Raw genomic sequence first — 21,381 nt, forward strand, 5'->3', positions numbered from 1 at the left:
ATTGTTAGGCAGCAGATGTGACAGTAGAGAGACCAACAAAAGGTTTTGTGCTGAAGTCTAGACAAGAGATTGTGGGGCTTGAAACCAAGCTGGTGACCCTTGGGAGTAGGCAGATTTGAGATGTGTGTTTGGAAGTGTAGTTAGTTCACGAGTTATCAGAACTGAGGGAAAGAATTCTTCAACAATAAAATGAGGAAAATGCTTGTCACAGGATATTATCACTGGAGCTAATGCTTGTCAAGCATTTGGCATTCTTCTTGTCAGAAAAAAGAGCTTACTAAATGTTAACTACTTACCATTATTATTGCTATTTTTATTGTCAGGAATAAGGCATGTACTTAAGCAAAAAGAATTTTTCTGTAAGAAATTTTCTGTAAAAGTTAAATTATACCTTTTGTACAGCTCTCATTTGGGAGTCTCTTCTAATAGCACATACTGTTTTGTTGGTAAAGATCAGAGTATTACACTGTCTTGATTTTTAACAGCATCTGTTGGCTCAGAGAGAGATGGTTCATTGGTTTTTCTTTTGTGCTTTGTAACACTAAGCCATAAAGATATGTATAAATAGCAACATTATTCCTTTTAAAAATTGTAGCCTTTTTTGACATGTGCTAGATTAGTGGAATAGGACACTGAAAATCTTGTGTGGGTCTGTAATACTTTCACTTAGAAGCTATTTCCTATGAGTTAATTTATAGGTAAGTTACTGTGTGGTTAAATTCTGTGTAGTTCTTTGAACCAGCCCTAATTATTATTTTTATTTTGGTTCTTTAGACCCCCCCAAAAAATCAATTACAGAGATAATTGCTACAAACCTTGGTTATGAAACAAAGGCCTTGTATGACCATCATAGGTAATGAATTCTCTTTATGTATAAAAAGTAATTAATGCATATCCATTAAACATGGATAGAGTGGCCAATGACCAGTTATGAATTGTACTTAATAGTACAGGTAGAGTACATGTTTTGCTAAGCTTTTTATGTATGGTTTTCTAAATTACAGTATTTTAAATAGGGGATTAATTTTTTTGTGGGTAACACTGATTTAATGCATTTTATATCGACACATAAAATGTATCTTTACTGATTTTGGCTGTTCACCTCCACCTTTTTAAACTTGTATGTGTACACATACATATATTTTATGCAAAATTATGTTTTATGTAATAAGAAAAGAGATAAAAAAGAAGAAAAAATTCCATATTTCTGGTACCTAGTGATTTAGTCTCATTTTCTATCCATCTATATTTCAAATATCATATTTTTCTCCTATATTTTGTTTTATATATTTGCAATCCAAAAGGCTAATTGAGGGACTTCCCAGGAGGCCCAGCGGTTAAGACTCACGCTTTTACTGCAGGGAATGCAGGCTTGATCGCTTGTCAGGGAACTAAAATCCCACATGCAGCGTGGCACAGCCAAGAAAGAAAGGAAGGGAGGGAAAAAGGGAGGGAAGGTGGAGAAAGAATGGAAGGAAAACTGATTGATGTATAAGCAACACCTTTCTGTGTTGGAATTTTTTATAATATTGTATGTGTATCTGTGAGGGTGGGTAGGTGGTTGGTCTATACATTTGTTTTTTTTTTTACTGTGGTAGAATATAAATTTAAAATTTTTATTTATTTTAAGCAGTTTAAAAATAAAATGCCATTTTCTCCATTTTAAAATATATGGCTCAGTGATATTAAGTCCATTCAGTGTTCTAGCATCCTTTCAATACAGATTATTTTATTCAAATACTGTCATTTTATCATTTATGTAACAATATTATTGGACATCTAATCTCCATGATTTTCTGTAAGTAACATTATGATAAACATTCTTGATGCAAAATCTTTGTCCATGGATAAATCATTTTTTAAATGATAAAAATTGAAGAGTGGTATTTTGAGTCAGAGAGTATATTTGCTTAAGCCTATTCATGATAATGCTACATTTTTCTCTGAAATGTGGTGCCATGAGACTTCCTTGGTAGTCCAGTGGTTAATACTTTCCTTCCAACGCAGGAGGTGCCAGTTCAATCCCTGGTCAGGGAACTAAGATCCCACATGCCTCTAGACCAAGAAAACAAAACATAAAACAGAAGCGATGTTGTAATAAATTCAATAAAGACCTTTAAAAAATGATCCACATCAAAAAACCTTAAAAAAAATGTGGCACCAGTTTATATTCATATTAACAGTGTGTGAACACAGCTCCATTTCACCACTTTCTTGCTGATACCAAGCATTTTTGTTTTTACTTCATTTATTAGTGAAGAAAGGAAATTAGTTCTCAAACATTGTTAGTACACTACTTAGAGAAATGTGAATTTGCATGCAGGCTTTACTCAAATCTATAAAGCAGGAGACTTTTTCTTGGCCCACTTTCCTGGAGTGAGTGAATTTCTAAAGATAGTGTAAAGGACATATATTGAAATAAATCTTTTTTTGGTTTCTATTTTCCACATAATTCTCATTTATTTAGTTAATATATGCAAAAAATGAAAGAAGATATGACCATTACTGCTTTCCAGTGTTAAAATGTCATTTTCTGTCATTTTCTAACAACATTACATGCTAAGTAATAGCATAGAGGCAGTGATACCCAGCTGGCAAGTCCTAATAAAATTTAAAGTAGGAAAGGAAAAATCACTAATAAAAGTATTAAGCTGGTAAAGATAAAAATGGTAATATTTTCAGTAATTTTTTTTAACCCATTGTAGCTTAAAATTTCATCACAATACTATGATGACCTTCAAATTGTCAAAATGGCTATTTTTTCCATTTTTCATTATCTCACTAAATCCTCATCATGCTGGACTTGGCATAATGTTGTGGCCCTTTAACATCCGTAATGTGTTTTCTTGGTATTTCTTACCATTCTCAGTGTTTGCCTAGTCTGTACAGTGCTTTAGATTTTTTTCTGGCTCTGCTAATAACACCCTCCAGTACTACCATTTTTCTGTCTGAAAATTGTGATGCTTTTCACCAGTGTTCTGGTTCTGTATTTCCAAAAGCCTGTGTTCTCATTTGTTTGTCCTAAAATTCCTTCAAACTCAGTAAATCCAAATTTGAATTGTAACTACACATTCATTTAGTTTGCGTACCAGTCCCAAGAGTAGATATTATGGCATTATCTTTAGTTCTTCCTTTTCAGATATCTTGTAACCAAACTGTCACCATGTATTTCTGGTATCTGTGTATTCTTCTCCAGTTTCCCTAGTATAATGTTAAGTGCTGTACTTTGTCTTAGATTTGATTTTCATTGGTATTTAAAAATACAGAAATGGATTTTATGCATCTGATTTTGAGAGGAAAGTGAATGCCTTGGACAGGAATCTTGCCTCATTCATCCTGCATTTCTAGCATGTAATAGGTGTTGAAGAGATGTTTTGGGAAGGAATTGCCCAAACTAAAGGAAGAGCTTCCTTAGTTCTCAGTTCTGTGAGATGAGAGAATCTATTTGAATGGCATCTTTTTTTTTTTTTTTTTTTACCTTTTTGCTATAGAACATAGTACTTCAGTTGTTCATATTTGTTGATATTATTGTTAAAGGAATTCTAATGGTTCTTTTTACAAAACTGATTTACAATATAAAATATTTTCCCTATTTTTAGGTTTTGGAAGAAAGGACGTGGTAGAACACTTACTACAGATGGGTGCTAACGTCCATGCTCGTGATGATGGCGGTCTCATTCCACTTCATAATGCGTGTTCTTTTGGCCATGCTGAGGTTGTGAGTCTGTTACTGTGCCAAGGAGCTGATCCAAATGCCAGGGATAACTGGAACTATACCCCTCTGCATGAAGCTGCTATAAAAGGAAAGATCGATGTATGTATTGGTAAGTATTATTTGGTGATATCTAAATTGTAAGGTCAACCCCACAGATAGACTAACATTTAAAATAAAGGTTTACCCTTGCTTGTTTTTTATTGTAGTGGAAATAATGTTTCCTCAGAATAAAGAACACTTTGTTACTTCTTATAAGCCATTCTTTTCCATCAAAGGGAAAGTAGAGACATGGAAATCTAAAGTTGGTTAGGAACAAGATTCACAATATTAACTCTCCAAATGTAAGGCAAATGCCAGCTGGTGTGGAACTATATTTTAATGGATTACTGTTATCAAATTTAGTTAATTTACAGTCTTTAAAAGTCTGAAAGTTTTCCATCCTAGCATCAATGAGAACCATTATAAAGTACAGGTTCTTACTGAATTGGATGACATATCTGGATGTTCAGGTTGATTCAAGGAAAGTCATCTAGTACTAAGGCAAAACCTGTTTCTTTATGTTGCTAAAATTGAACACCAGCTATTTTATTAGCCCTGGAAAAGCTTTGAGTGATTCAAATACAACAGTTCAAGGCTTAATATTTTCAACAGAGTCTAGAGAAAAAGCAATTTCAAACAAAATTGAACTTTCCAGCGATTTTAAGTATTGCGATTATATGGAATTGTATTCAATCAGCATTTCTTTCTCCTTTATATGTATATCTAAATAGGCATCTATTTTAGACTTTGCTTTATTGTGTAAAATCCTTCGTTTTGAAATCTAAAATGGGCTTCTGGAGAACAAGCATAGTGTCTCTTGAATGTGACGTCTCTCTTGAAACTCAAGATGATATTTGTTTAGCCTTTGGCAGGTTGATTTATAAATTATCTTCTTGACTGGCACCCATTTCAGTATAATTGGCTATTTTTTCTGATAAAACCCAAATAAATATGTCACGTTTAAAGATACAGAGGTGGTGCCAGTATAAGATTTTCTCCCACTTCATAGCCATCTATTCCAGCTTCAAATATATTTTTTCATTTTCCTCAAATTATTGCATTGTCTGACAAACTTCTTTACCTATTCTCTGTCATTATCCTTTATCACTTCACCAGCCAGTTTTACCAGATGAAATTCAAGGTCATTTCAACATGACCCTTGAATACCCTATCGTTTGACATCTTACACTTCTACTTGATTGTCCCATTTCCTCCTAAGTCTCCCACTAAAACAGCCATGTCCTAGACTAAGTCATTCATAAAACTAATCTGAAAAGCTTGAGTTTACCACATATTCTCTGATTACTAAATCTCTTAAGTTATTTATGGTAAGTTACTATGTGTTCACTGTTACTGAATTTGAAGTGTGCTCTTATCAGATCTTCCTAGACCTTCAGCTTCCCTGCTCTCATTCTTTCTTACTTCACTTTGTCACATCCATTGGATTTTTCTGTTGTTAGTTATAGGATTTTACACAATTTTCACCTTCCAATGTATTATCTCTTTTAGGCTGAAGTGTTCTATTTTCCTACCTGTACCTCTTGAATTTTTCATTCTGTCGCTGCTTTTAAGAAAATTCCTTTTATGTTGTCTTTGCGAGATTGTTGTACTTAAACCACAGATCTTAAAAAATCATATTGCTTTATTATATTTGACTCTTTAGAACTCTTTACATAATAAGAGGCATTTATTGTGTATTTTTAACTTCTTGTTTTGAAATAATTATAGATTCATAGAAAGCTCCAAACATAGTACAAGAAGGTCCACGTATCCTTCTCCTGGTTGCACCCTTTGGTTACATCTTACGGTGTCGTAATACAGTATCAAAAATAGGAAACCAGTGTTGGTACAGTGTGTAGAGTTCTGTGCCATTTAATCACATGTTCAGATTAATGTAACTGTAGTCAAGATACAGAACATATTATTGGAAGCTCCGCCTCATTTATGAAAGAAAGTGGAAGTATTAGTCGATTAGTCGTGTCCAGTTCTTTGCGACCCCATGGACTGTAGCCTGCTAGGCTCCTCTGTCCATGGGATTCTCCAGGCAAGAATACTGGAGTGGGTTGCGGTTCCCTTTTCCAGGGGATCTTCCCTACCAGGGATTGAACCACATTACAGGCAGATTCTTTACCCTCTGAGCCACCAGGGAAGCCTACTTATAGCCTACTTTTATAATGGTCTACTCCCCATCCCAGATCCTTAACGCTTAGCAACCAATAACATGTTCATCTGTATACTTTTGTCATTTTGAGAATGCTATAAGCGGAATCATACAGTACGTAATTTTTTTGAGATTGGCTTTTTTTTTTCTTATTTGTCTTCCAGTTCTTTTTAAAAATTGCTGATTATTATGCCATGGTTTTGATGTACTGTAGTTTAGCATTCACAACTGAAGAACGTTTTGGTTGATTCCACTTCTTGGGTATTACAAATAAAGCTCCTGTGAACATTTGTGTACAAATTTTTATATAGAGATGAGTTTTCTTTTCTCTGAGATAAATGCTTTAGAGTGTGATTGCTGGGTAATACAGATACTCCTATATTTATATACAAATATAAAACATTTTATAGTCAGATATAAACTATGTTTAGGTAATCGACTGTTCGTCAAATCATTTTTATTATTCATTAAGGATGGGTTGTTGAATATTGGTCCTGAGCATGCATTGACTTCTCCTTATGGATTGTCTATAATGAATGGACTGTCAAACATTTTTTGTTGGTACTTGTGGATTAAACCCATGAGTTCTGTCATGAATTGAAGAGTTGAGATAGGGAGGGCAAAGAAAGAAAAAGGTGATGCTGGTAAATCTACCAAAAATTGATGTGGTTAGATGATATATAATTCACTGTTTTCCCTTGAAGGCAACTCAAAGTACTTAACCAAAGTTCTTCACTAATGTTTATATTCTATGCATGAAATGGATGATTCAAATTTCCTACCATTTTACTGGTAAAGAAAAGAGAAGGCTGTTTGTTTGCCACAGTCTCTAGAGCTGATATAAAGTTGTTATAATAAGAAATGTTTTCTCCACTGAGAATGAAAAGTTCTCTCTGCTTAGTGAGATTTATTTAAGAGTGTATTTCATGTCAATGTATGGCAAAACCAATACAGTATTGTAAAGTAAGAAAAAATAAATAAAAAGTGTATTGTAAGCCTAAAAAATTAATTTCATTCTTTAAATGTGCCAAACATTCTTCTTTATTCTTAGTTTGTTTTTTTTTTAGAACATCAAATACTTAACACATTTAAAGTGGCAATCTTTACCTTCCTTTAAAAAAAACTTAAGATATCTATTTACTAAAGCTTAAACTAAATCCTTATTATTATAACTCACTCCTAAAGTAATCTTGCTTTCATGATTTCCAGGAATGATTTCTATTTTCTGTGTCTTATGTCTAGAAAGCTATATTTACTTTGTCTGTTCAAACTCTAGTTTAAATTATCTGTTTTATGTACTCATGTTTCTCTTCAGATCATGTACCCCTTTACTAAATTACCTGATCACTTCCATCCATGGTCCTTTGATTAAAAAGTCCTGGAACTTGAGAGTGGCATGGGATTGGGAGCAGAGGAGGGAAGAATGGTACCACTTGATACATTCTTGTCTTTTGTTATTTCAAATATAGTATATTGAAGATGAACAGCTTTCTGGGTTTATTAGCAAGTACAATGATATTAACTGGCACACCTCATTTTCTGTCCATCAAGATTTATGCTGTCTGATATTGTAGCCAATAAATGAAACCTGGTTAAAATGTAAAAAATTTTAAGTTTAATTGTTCAGTTGCACTAGCCACATTTCAAGTGCTTAATAACCATATCTGTCCATTGGTTACTGTATCCGAGTGTGTGAATAGTGAAATCTCCATCATTGTACAAAGTTCTGTCAGATAGTGCTGTTAGAGCCAGTGTACCTGTGTACATAGTCCTTTAATGAGATCATTCCACACATGCCGTTTTCTTATTTTTCCACTGTGTTATGACCGTATTTCATTATCAGTGAATTTTTTTTTAATCTAACCTCACTTTTAAAGGCTGGCAAGAGTTATATAGAAATAACCACTTTTTAAATCTTTCACCCATATTAGGCCATTTAGAAGATTTCTGATTTTTCACTATTTTATAAACAGTACTATAGAGAATGACATTTTCATTAATCACATATGTAAACCCTGATTACTTTTAGGAAACTACTGGAAAGCTAGAGCTTCTTAATAAGAATCAAAGAAATATAGCTGCTGGAGAACTTGACTAGGGCTCTGGATTTAGCCTGTCACTTTCTTTATCCATATGTCATCTATAAATGAGCTAGGTTAAGAAAAGTCATTTCCCACACCTTTCTTACTCCATGCAAAAATTCATTGAAAATTCAGTGAAGCCTTGAGAATTTGATTTGTTTGCCTTTGTTTCATTATTCCATCTCTTGCATCTTCCTGCCAGAGTACCTCCCTTTGGCATTTTTAACATCCATTTTTCATATAAAAACTGAATTGGGATCTTTTAAACAAGTCTCAATATAGCATTTTTATAAAAGTGAAAAATTGGCAAAATTCCATAGTTGTATCTTTCAAAAGGAGAAGAGCCAAAAATGATAGTAATTTTTCCCTTCTGAAATAATCCCTGCTGACACTGAGCACCATTATGTTGATGACTTGCCCACTGATTTCAGCTGCATTCAAGGTTAGTGTTTTTGCATTTACCTGATAAATTTGGGACTACTTTAGTAGGCATTCTGGTTAATAGTTTAAATATATATATTTATATATAGAGTTTATTTGTTCATTGTATTCTATTAAAGTTTCCAGAATGAATGCCTTCATTGTCATTTAAGAAATATATCAAAGATGCTTAAATTAGAGGGAAAAAGGTCAAATAACAGAACAAAAGAATGACCGAAAAAGACCTCATACATTTCTTAAAGTGAGATAATGCTTTACTTAATGCTCAAGACTGTCTGTTAAGGAAATTAATTATATGCTTGCATTTACTTTTAGATTAAACATGGTCATTCAGATCATCTGTAGAGTTCATTGAGATGCATGGATTAAGCTTGGGGTTGTTTAAAAAGTGGTATTTGAGACAAATGGCTCATGTAACCATTTGGCTCTCTCTTTACATGATCACAGTGTTATCTGAAATGCGTGAAATAGTTGTAGTTGTGATATTATTTAAGAAATTGTGTCCTTGCTTTGTACAGTTCCCTGGTAACTGAGATTTCAGAGGCAGGCCCAAATTGGAGATTAAGATTTATAGAGTCCTTCTCACTCCTCTTTCTCACTGACCAAACTAGAAGTTGTTAAGTATAATAATTGCAGTTTTAGGGCTTTAAAAAATTGTTTAGTTGTTCAGTTATTTAAATCTGCTAATTCTGGTTTTTTTTAATGGAGTGGGTGTTAGACTTTTCATCTATAAACAGAATCTGGGATTAAGAATGTCGCTTTATTGTAAGTTATTTGATAGTCTACCCTCAGGTATGACAGTCCAAATAAGACATTAAGAAATGCCACAGTGTGCCAAAATATATGTTTATTTTGTGTCAAGCCGGAACTTTTCTATATTTGCTGTGGTATAAGTAATTGTGGTTAGAGATAGAGGGTGTATATTTTATTTTGCCTTTGGGGGAACCATTTTGAGTGTTGATCTTTTGAAATAATTGAATGTAAGGATGGAGGGAACAAGAGCAAGAAGGATTTTAGTGGGTCTCCTGAAATGAAACCCTGGTGTCTTGGTGTTCTTGCAGAGTTGTGGTTGCATGTTGATGGGATTAGGACAAGGTCATTTGTCATTGGAGGAAGGTATTTAGGACAGTTGCATAGATGCCCCCATTAGAAGTCACATAAATGAAAGAAAGTTTGAGTTACAGTTCTGGTGTGATCTTGACTTGTACTTGTGTTGAATGATATGGCAGAAATTAAATGCTTGGCTTTAGAATTAAGTATGAATTCTCTTTTACCACAAACAGTTTAATTGCGTTGAGCCCCAATTTCTCATTTATAAGGCGGGCATCAGACCTGCTGCACTGGGTTGTTATGGGAAGTTAACTGAAATAATAAAGCAGGTAGAGCCTCAGCAAGTGCTTGTTCCCTTCCGTGCTCTTTCTCCCTTGGGTGGCAGCATAAGATGTCCTCAGAAATCATTTTCGTATTCTGACCGTCAGTAAAACCTTAATGAGAGATATGTGGCTCTTTGTTGCCATCACTGTGAACTCATTTATGTCTTTTGTTTCAGATTCATTGTAATTGTGTAAACTTGAATTATGATTTGATAAGACATGAAATTTTTTTTTAATTGCAATTTTGGTCTTTTAACTTAGCAGAGATATTGCAGATAGGATAATGGAAAATCACTGTAACTTAAACCTTTCCCCACAAATAATTCAATAGCAGTTGTATGAAGTTCTAGTGATTTGCTGTAACTGAGTAAAAAGTCTGTGAAAGCTTGACAGTTGTAAAGAAGTCTGAACAAGTGTTCACACTTGTTTTTATCTATAAACAGTCTCACACCCACTCCATTTAAAAAAAAACAGAATTAGAAGTGTTTTAAATGAGCATTATCATTTAGAAAATGATAAATTTTTAAAGGCAAATTAATTATGAGGAAGTAGTTCTTCAAGCTATTGGAGGGTATCATAATTGGCTGTTTCTGAAGATTGCAACCCCCTAGGAATGAGAGAAGGGAAAGAGCAAAGGAAAAACTTGAATAAAAGCAAAAGGCATTCTTTTCTTCCTGAACGTGGGCTAAAGGAGCTAAGGTGGGAGAAGTGTGACTGAGTACTGTCGTTAAGAGTTTCACTCATAGGATAATTTATTGAATCTAATACAAAATAAGTAACATTAAAAAATTATTTATTTCCCAAAGAATGAAAACTTAACAGTTATGTTCTTTTCCTCCTTCAGATTGAAAGTACAACAGTGTATTGAAGTTCTAGTCATTTGGATTCTTAGAGACATAGGAAAATAATAAGGTTGTGATATTATCGAAGAAACTGAAATTCAAAGCAGAATCAGAATATTACGACATCGGCTCAACCCTATGTTCTTTGTGGAAAATATTTTAAAACGTGTGACTTTAAACCTTGTGTCTAATAGCACTAAAACTGAATTGGTCTTAATATTTTATACTAATGAGCAATTTACCTGGAAATACTAGTAAGTCCTTGAGGCCTTACTTGGCCCTTGACAATTTAGGGATGGATTCAGAAAACCATGTATCTGAAACTTCACTTAGAGACAGATTGGAAAGCAGCTCTTGCATGTGGTCGCTGTCCCTAGAACTGTAAGACTTCTGTCATCCTGTTATAAACTTGAGGGCTTCCCAGGTGGCGCAGTGGTAAAGAATCCACCTGCCAAAGCAGGCAGGACACACAGGTTCAGTCCCTGGCAGTCTGCGGTTTAGGGGGTCTCAAAGAGTCGGACACAACTGAGCACCCATGTTACAAACTTATTTGGTCAGACTGAAATGTCTGCTTTGTCCCTTAATTAGTATTTTATCTAGCTGAGTCTAGTCAAGTATTAGAAAAAGTAATCTTCTCCTAAGTACAAGCAAGCATAAAACAGTACTTGGGCACAGATTCATTGTTCCTAGGGCTGTTACCAGTTTGCCTTTATTTTAATCAACTGTTTTGTTTTTTTTTTTCCAAGCACCTTCTGTGTTTGCGATTCTGTTTTTGAAAGCAGATGAAAAGCTGATTGAAGGGACAGGGTTTTTATTGAGTTCCTATTATGTGCTAAGAACCAAACTAGATTTATGTATTTTTATATATATATATATATATTGATATCATAATTGAGCCTATATATATAAGGTTTATAATTGAGACTAAATATAAGGTTTATATAGTCTCCATTATGACAGCAATCCTTGGTGAAAGGTAGTGTTTTATGAAAGAGGAAATTGAACTCGACAGAGGTGAAGTCATTTGCCTCAGGCCAGACAGTTGCTAAGTAGAGAGCAGTCTTCTCAAACACACATTGGTCTGACTCCTAGACAGGACTTTCTTTTAGACTTGATTCCCTAGGGTTTCCAGGTAGAAAGGAGATATGCTTTGTCATAATCACTCTTATATTTATTCTACTACCTGCTTTATCTTAAAATAAATTGTGGTTTGTGTAAGAAGATAAGACTGATTTCCCACATGTATTGGGGCCTGCCTTAACTTCTTATTGCAAAAAGGATATAATTGAATTGGATATTAAAATCTGCTGTATACACATACAGAATAATACCTAGTTACTCCAGATGTAACAGGCTTCTTCAAAACTTCTTAGTTTTTTCTATTTATAGGAAGACTGGGTTATAGGAGCAAAATTTAATTGGATGATTCTTTTATTAAAACATTTCATGCCAAAATTTTATCCTAAAGAACTACTCTCTTATGTAAATTGGGTAAAATTTTATTTTCTGAAATTAGTTTCCTAATGTCTTTTAAAAATTCTTATATGCACATGTGGACTATATGTTAGTCCCTGTTCTAAGAGTGCCTCAAATATTTATTTTGTCCTCCTGGTAGCTCCATGAGTAGATACTGTTACTCTCTCCTGATTTACAGATGAGGAAATGGAGGCGCAGAGAGGTGACGTTGCTTCCAGGGGTCCTAGAACTAGGAGATGGTGGACCTGGGATTCTATCCTGTTCAGTCTGATTCCAGAGGACCACTCTGAACTGTGATGATTTGCCACTAGTAAGTGAAGCAGCCTTAGGAGAGAATTTATTTTTTGAACTTAATTTTACCTCAGTGAACTATCTGCATTTATGTGCCTCATTAAATAGAAACCTATTTTTAATCCATTTATTCTCGTGTACTTGACCAGGAAAAAATAAGAATGCACTTTTTTTCTAAGTTCAAAGGCACATAAAGGTGGATAGTTCACTGAGGTAAAATTAGGTAATATATTACAAATATGTTGACAGAATTCTGAATTTTTGGTGACTTTTATATCAAAGGCAAAGACAGAAGGTGGTATGGTTAAAAATCTGGACTTTTATACAATAGAAAATTACTTCTTGACAGTTTTACTTAAGACTTATTCTCCAGTCTCAGCATTATCACAGTTTCTAAATTAATATATTTATTTTATATTGATCTTGTTAATTTAATGCTACTGCTATATTTAATGTTATTCAGTTGATAAGAACTACCTGATTTTTATTTCTCCATTAGTTACAAATTAATTACTTAAACAGCAACTTTAAGAGAAGTATTGTTTTGGTGAATATATTTGCACAGTGTGCATAAAGATCTTTTTTGTCTGAGGAGAAATATCTCTCTCATTTCCCTCTCATTATAAACATAATATACATTTGTAATAACTGGGGCTTCCCAGGTGGTACTAGTGGTAAAGAACCCTCCTGCCACTGCAGGAGATGTAAGAGACACAGGTTTGATCCCTGGGTCAGGAAGATCCCCTGGAGAAGGGAATAGCAACCCACTCCAGTATTCTTGCCTGGAGAGTCCCGTGGACATAGGAGCCTGGCAGGCTACAGTCCATAGCGTCACGAAGAGTTGGACACGACTGAAGTGACTTAGCATGGCATGGCATTTGTAATAAACATTAAAATGCTGTAGAAATGTGTAAAATAAAAACATATTTTTGTAAGCCTACTCATTTACCATGTATTCTATATAATACTTTAAAATTAAGATCTCTTTTTGCTGTAGATGCCTATTGAGATCTGCCCAAGTGCTCTAGAACTATGCCTCTTACTTCATCATCATTGTTTTTATTGCCTCTTCCTCTTCTCTGGAAAAACTTTTGAAGTCCAGAACAGGATTTTGAGGCAAGCTGGAGCAAATTCTCTCCCATGAGAATTTGGAATTAAGATTCAGATAGCATCTGTATTATCTGTATCTGAGGGTGATGGCGACAGGAGCTGAGAGACAGGGATTGGCAGCAACAGGATGAATTTGGGGTCATGTTTCTGCCTTTGCTTTTGATGAGATACCTCTCTTCTTTAATAAATTTTCATGTTGTTTAAGCCAGTTAAAGTAGTTTTTATCCCTTGTAATAAATAAAACTGCTTTATTAATATAAAGTCAGTACCCCAAAAAATATCTTCATAGGTCACAGCATCTTAAAATAAGAATCCTTAGAAATCACTTTTATGTTTACCATTTACTATTATTTACTATTACGTTTTTAAAAGCTATTTATGAGTTACTATTTTACTAATTTATTATTTGGTTCTTTCTTATTAAGTTATTAAACCACAAAAGTCTTCCTTCAAATGAAATCTAATGCAGTAACCCAATATGTAAAAGTGTGGAGAGGAGAGAAGCAAAGACCTTCATGTATTCCACCTCACACAAGTGCATGTGTATAAGGGGATTGGCTGTGGGCCCATAAGACCCTCAGGAGCAGTGGTTTCAGCCAGGAATAGTTTTGCCCATTGAGGAGATATTAGCAATGTTTAGAGATGGTTTTGGTTGTCACAGCAGGGGAATGCTGTTGACATCTAGCGGGTAGAGGTCAGGGGTGCTGTTAAACGTCTTGCAGTGCCCAGGGCTACACCCTGTTGTTCATGTTGCATGGCAGTCCAGGGCCAAAGCCAGAGCCTGACTGATTTGATTAGAAAAGATGCCACAAGCCACTTTTAGACAGTTTGTTGCATACATAGATTGTGAAAAGAAGAATAATCGAAGTGTGCCAGCTCCTTGTGGTCCTTGTACCATGCGCTGCAAAAGATAACACTGAGAGAAAAGGGCCGAATGACGGCAGCAGGCACTGTGGGATGCTCTGTTGCTGAAGGGGAGAGGAAGAGCGCCGCTACCCTACCTCATCAGTTACTTCAGTTTACAGTTGAAATGGTAGATTCACATATCTAAGGTGTTCAGAACAGATTAAACATTTTCCAATAGTTGGATCATGCTTCAGTTTTAATATTTAATTAAGATGAAATATAATCAATAATTCAGATCATCAGTCTCACTAGCCACATTTCAAAGACTCAATACTTGTATTTGGTGAATGGCTACTATACTGGATGGTATAACTCTGGACACTGGAAAATTACTAATCATCTTAATTTATGGCTAACCAGACCAAACTCAGAGAAGGCGATGGCACCCCACTCCAGTACTCTTGCCTGGAAAATCCCATGGACGGAGGAGCCTGGTGGGCTGCAGTCTGTGGAGTCGCGAAGAGTCAGACACAACTGAGCGACTTCCCTTTCACTTTTCACTTTCATGCATTGGAGAAAGAAATGGCAACCCACTCCAATATTCTTGCCTGGAGAATCCCAGGGATAGGGCAGCCTCACGGGCTACCGTCTGTGGGGTCGCACAGAGTTGGACACTACTGAAGCGACTTAGCAGCAGCAGACCAAACTAAGACCACGTGACCATGACTTCAAAACTTTCCCCTAGTTTGCTTGGTTCTCGGTTCATTATACTAGAATGTGCTCAGTTGCTCAGTGATGTCTGACTCTTTGTGACCCCATGGGCTGTATTCTGCCAGGTTCCTCTATCCATGGAATTGTCCAGGCAAGAATACTGGAGTGAGTTGCCATTTCCTTCTACAGTATACTAGAATAAGTTCAGTTCAGTTCAGTCGCTCAGTCGTGTCCGACTCTTTGCGACCCCATGAATCGCAGCACACCAGGCCTCCCTGTCCATCACCAACTCCCGGAGTTCACTCAGACTCACGTCTATCGAGTCAGTGATGCCATCCAGCCATCTAATCCTCTCTCATCCCCTTCTCCTCCTGCCCCCAATCCCTCCCAGCATCAGAGTCTTTTCCGATGAGTCAACTCTTCGCATGCAGTGGCCAAAGTACTGGAGTTTCAGCTTTAGCATCATTCCTTCCAAGGAAATCCCAGGGCCGATGTCCTTCAGAATGGACTGGTTGGATCTCCTTGCAGTCCAAGGGACTCTCAAGAGTCTTCTCCAACACCACAGTTCAAAAGCATCAATTCTTCGGCGCTTAGCTTTCTTCACAGTCCAACTCTCACATCCATACATGACCACTGGAAAAACCATAGCCTTGACTAGACGGACCTTAGTCGGCAAAGTAATGTCTCTGCTTTTCAATATGCTATCTAGGTTGGTCATAACTTTTCTTCCAAGGAGTAAGCATCGTTTAATTTCATGGCTGCAGTCACCATCTGCAGTGATTTTGGAGCCCCCAAAAATAAAGTCTGACACTGTTTCCACTGTTTCCCCAGCTATTTGACATGAAGTGATGGGACCAGATGCCATGATCTTCGTTTTCTGAATGTTGAGCTTTAAGTCAACTTTTTCACTCTCCTCTTTGACTTTCATCAAGAGGCTCTTTAGCTCTTCTTCACTTTCTGCCATAAGGGTGGTGTCATCTGCATATCTGACGTTATTGATATTTCTCCCTGCAATCTTGATTCCAGCTTGTGTTTCTTCCAGTCCAGCGTTTCTCATGATGTACTCTGCATAGAAGTTAAATAAGCAGGGTAACAATATATAGCCTTGACGTACTCCTTTTCCTATTTGGAACCAGTTTGTTGTTCCATGTCCAGTTCTAACTGTTGCTTCCTGACCTGCATACAGATTTCTCAAGAGGCAGGTCAGGTGGTCTGTATTCCCATCTCTTTCAGAAATTTCCACAGTTTATTGTGATCCACACAGTCAAAGGCTTTGGCAATACCTGCTCTTAAATCTCATTTTAGAAGAGCTTTATTAGTAAGGTCAATTTAAGCCAGGCATTATATTTGAGGTTCTCAGAGGTTTCTCCAAAGGATATTATTTAAGATGAAAGAAGCTTATTTCACTCATTGAATGTCACTGCTCGTTCAGTGAGAAGATAGCCGCTGAGCATCACACACACAAAAAAATCAACATGAGTCTCGCTTATGTTGAAACTTACTGATTAGCATGAGTATGTTGACAGGGAATTGAATTGATCACTCTTTCTGAGTCCCAAATTTAATTTGCTATTTAGAACTAGTATTTATCACCAATGAATGTTAAAATTTGAAGAATTTAAATGTTGAGTTTTTTTAGAGGTAAGAACTCTGCTGGGAAAAGATAGATCTTAAGAATTGAAGGGAATTCTAAAAAGAAATATAAAGAGGAAATTTTTTAAAATGAAAATTTTGAAAATGAAAATAAATATTCATATCAAAGGAAAAGTTTTCTTGAATTTGGCTAATCAGACCTTATATATCTTGCTTCCAGAGTAGTTTTGTAGAAAAACTTTGAATGTATTTAAAGCTATTAACATTTGTTTTAAAATAATTTACTTACATTAAATTTGTCCTGAGAATAGGAATATGGTGTTGTTATATATATGTAGAAACAGATTTATAATTAAATCATTGCTTAACATTTGCTATATAGTATAACATATACTATAGTTGGGTTTCCAGTGGTAAAGCATCTGCTTGCTAATACAGGAAACACAAGGGACACAGGTTCAATCCCTGGGTTGGAAAGATCCCGTGGAGAAGGGAATGGCAACCCATTCCAGTATTCTTGCCTGGAAAAGATTATGGACAGATGAGCCTGGTGGACTACAGTCCATGGGGTCACAAAGAGTCGGACACAGCTGAGCCACTGAGCACATGCTATAGTTAGGGTAGTTTTACAAATTGTTGATATTTACCTCTGATGTGTTGTACTATTACTCTATTAACGTATTGACTTGTCTTGAATTATCAGCTGTTTTTTATAGTAGTTATTCCTAATTTATATGTTTAATATTTTTTTCTGTATCATTGACTTTATCCTGTTTGAGCTTCTTGAATCTGTAAATACCTGTAAATTGCCCTTCTTATTTTTAATGTCTTATTAGTTATGGGAAGCTCTTAGATATTATTTCTTCAAATATGTATGTGTTTCTTTTTCTTTTAAGACTGGTTACAACTTATTAGACATTCTCACTCCATCCTTTGCCCATGATAATTTCTCCTTGTAGCATTCTTAGAAGTATCTATTGATATATTTTCGAGGTCAGTAAATTTCTCTTCAGGTGTTTCTAATCTGTGGTTAGACCCCTCTTTGAGCTTTTAAAAAATCAACTTTATTGAATTCTAACATAAAATTAGTTTGATATAATGAAATAAAATGCATCCATTTTAAGTATGTATATTGATGAGTTTTGATAAATGTATAGGCCCATGTAATCACTACTATAATTTTGTAGAACATTTTTATCACTCTAAAAAGTTCTCTCATATCTATTTGCAGTCAGTTTTCTCTTCCCCCTCTACCATCCCTAGAGAACAATTGATATGTTTTCTGTCACAGTAAATTAGCTTTCTATTCTAGAAATAGGTTCTTTGCTGAGTATGTTTTAGAGATTTCATCCCTACAGTGTGTTGTTGTTGCTTAGTCCCGAAGTCATATCCAACTCTTTGTGACCCCATGGACTGTAGCACTCCAGGCTTCCCTATCCTTCACCATCTCCTAGAGTTTGCTCAGACTCACATCCAATGAGTCAGTGATGCCATCCAACCATCTCATCCTCTGTTGCCCTCTTCCCTTCCTGTCCTCATTCTTTCCCACCATGAGAATCTTTTCCAGTGAGTTGGCTTTTCCCATGTGGCCAAAGTTTTGGCACTTCAGCATCAGTCCTTCCAATGAATATTCAGGGTTAATTTCCTTTAGGATTGCCTGGTTTGATCTCCTTACTGTCCAAGGAACTCTCAAGAGTCCTCTAGCACCACAGTTCAAAAGCATCAATTCTTTGGCACTTAGCCTTCTTTATGGTCCAACTCTCACATCTGTACATGACTACTGGAAAAACCATAGCTTTGACTATACAGACCTTTGTTGGCAAAGTGTAAGTCAATAGTTTATTTCTTTTAATTGCTAAGTAGAGTTTTTTGGTATGGATATGCTAAAATTTGCTTATCCTTTCACCTGTTGATGAATATTCAGATGTTTTTCATTTTGTTGCTGTTCTAAATAAACATGCAGTATTCATGTGCAAGTCTTTTGTATGGCCATATTTCTTTTCCTCTTGGATAAATACCTAAAAGTAGGATGTTAGCATGTAACAATAGTGTATATTTACCTTTGTAAGTAATTGCCAAATTGATTTCCAAGTAGTTACGGACCACTTTATATGCCCACCAGTAATATATAAGAGTTCCAGTTTAGTATAGTCTCACTAATACTTAATACCGTTAATAATAAAAGATGGATTACTGCCCATCTTTTACATTTGCATTTTTCTTTTGAATGATGATGTAGAGCATCTTTTCTCATACTAGCAGTTTGTGTGTCTTTTTGTCTTATGCATTGAAGATTACAGCTAATTAAAATTTGGTTCCATAGTATTTTGCTTTAAAATTTAAAAATTTTTATTTGCTGAAAAATCTAATAAACTTAATGCTTTGTATGATTTAATTTTAGAAACTCAGTCAAATGAGTATCTCTGTACTCTTAAGAAAGTAAGATGATATTGAAATACTTGTAAAACATTTCAACATAAACATAGCTTCTTTTAAAATTAAATATCTGTTCATTGTGAAGAATAGTTTTAGATCCTTAATGTAGCTCTAAAATTGACATAACAAGGAATTAGCCATAGTTTAATAGGTGAATTTCTGCCATTAAAAGTGAAAACCATTCGAAATGGTTTTTCATAATTTACGTAAAAGCCTTGCTGCATTTTTAGCTTGGAAAATTCACATTGCTTCTATTTCTTCATCTTCTTAAATCAGTTATTAATGCCTGTACTTAAATATAATTTACCATTATAGCATTTCATTTTTTTCTTTTTTTGGAGTTTGATGAGACTTTTTTACATGTATATAAAATATTTCTTTTTGTTTAGAAGAATTAAAATCATGTGAATACTTAAATTTAATAGTTTTGAGGAATTAAATGAGTCCATTTCTATCTCTGTTTCATTGGTCACCGGCTGAAGGCATGCTCTCTGAATCTGGTATTTTACTGTAGTTGAATATTTGTCCCAGAAATAGGAAAATCACATGTCCTTCGTGCCATAGCTCTTTTGAGAATGTTATTTTGAATATTGGGATCTTACCTTAGTTTTAACTCCCTGTTATTGTGTATGCTAGCTGCTATATTTTCTCCACTCTTCTAATTTCCAAAGGAGATAAATGAATTTGAGATGTATAGCCTAGTCATTTGGGATTTGAGGTTTGATAATGCCCTAATGGTCAAAGATATTGTAAAGAGATTTTGAATGTCTCCAGTAGTCTCAGATTTACATACTGAATATCATTCAGATCTTAGTTTTCTGTTTTTCCTTCAAACCTTATTTTGTGTATTGATTGTGTATTTGGGGGACTTTCTTCAGACATATGTGCTACTTTTGAAAAAGAATCTATTACAAAATGAATTTCTTATTGTATTGTTTATGTGTAGTCATATTTTATTATTCCTTTTGGTAGCACGGAACTTTGAAAGCAAATTTTGAAGCCTTTAGCAGAGTCCTGCTTATCACCACTTCAAGTACAGACTGACATTCTTGAAAGGCATGGTTGTTATCTTTGCCCTATGTATGTGCTGTTCTTCTGGTATTAGAAAATAGTGCCACACAAATCTTTATGGAGAATAACGTGAAACAGAAATTTGACTTGAGCAACTGCTCGAAAAGTCGACTTTTTTGTATGTACCCTACAACTTTCATTGATCTATAGTCTCAACTTTTAGTTTTGTTTCAGTTAGATAGTGTTAGGATAAATAAATCTTTCTTTGTTCTTTGACTTAAAGCAAGGGAGAAAAAAGGTCTATTTGAGGCAATTTTTTAAAAGATTTTAGATATTAATGCTCAGACTGTAAATCTAAAAGCTTCATCGGGGATTTGATACCATTCTGAACAAAGAAAGTTAGTCCCTCGTTAGTGTCCAACTCTTTGCAACCCCTTGGACTGTAACCCCCCAGGCTCCTCTGCCCATGGAATTCTCCAGGCAAGAATACTTGCTGCTGCTGCTGCTAAGTCGCTTCAGTCGTGTCCGACTCTGTGCGACCCCATAGACGGCAGCCCACCAGGCTCCCCCATCCCTGGGATTCTCCAGGCAAGAACTCTGGAGTGGGTTGCCATTTCCTTCTCCAGTGTATGAAAGTGAAGTTGCTCAGTCGTGTCCAACTCTTCGTGACCCCATGGACTGCAGCCCACCAGTCTCCTCCATCCATGGGATTTTCCAGGCAAGAGTACTGGAATGGGGTGCCGTTTACTTGAGTGGGTAGCTGTTCCCTTCTCTTGGGAATCTTCCCTAACCTAGGGATCGAACCTGAGTCTTCTGCATTGCAGGTGGATTCTTTACCATCTGAGCCACCAGGGAAGCCAAGACCATTCTCGATACCTAGAAATCCTCTGTGATGGCTCGGATGGTAAAGAATCCTTCTGCAGCGCGGGAGACCTGGGTTCGATCCCTGGGTTGGGAAGATCCCCTGGAGGAGAGCATGGCAACCCACTCCAGTATTCTTGCCCGGAGAATCCCATGGACAGAGGAGCCATGGTGGGGTCGCATGGAGTCCATCGGGTCACAAAAAGTCAGACATGACTGAGTGACTAAGGACAGCACAGTCCAACTCCTTCACTTTGTAGACCTGATAATTGTCTAAGTTGTGCTTCTCAAGCTGTGGTTAGGGACCAGTTTTTTTCTTTCCTCAATGAATGGCAGGCCAATAATTTTGTAAACTACAATAAAGAGAAAGTACTGGAAAAAGTAATTTTTACAT

At 35.6% G+C, this 21,381-nt stretch overlaps 1 protein-coding gene across 2 annotated transcripts in view; it reads left to right on the plus strand.

The window, feature by feature from the left end:
- TNKS (tankyrase) overlaps positions 1–21,381 on the plus strand; it is a 153,465-nt gene that overhangs the window by 14,346 nt on the left and 117,738 nt on the right. For both annotated transcript variants that reach the window (XM_004021749.5, XM_042241375.1), the window contains exon 2: positions 3,600–3,824. In XM_004021749.5, the coding sequence (XP_004021798.5) occupies positions 3,600–3,824 (225 nt within the window). The remainder of the gene's footprint in view (positions 1–3,599; positions 3,825–21,381) is intronic.

This window comes from Ovis aries, chromosome 26 (assembly GCF_016772045.2).
Source record: "Ovis aries strain OAR_USU_Benz2616 breed Rambouillet chromosome 26, ARS-UI_Ramb_v3.0, whole genome shotgun sequence".
NCBI classification, from domain to species: domain Eukaryota; kingdom Metazoa; phylum Chordata; class Mammalia; order Artiodactyla; family Bovidae; genus Ovis; species Ovis aries.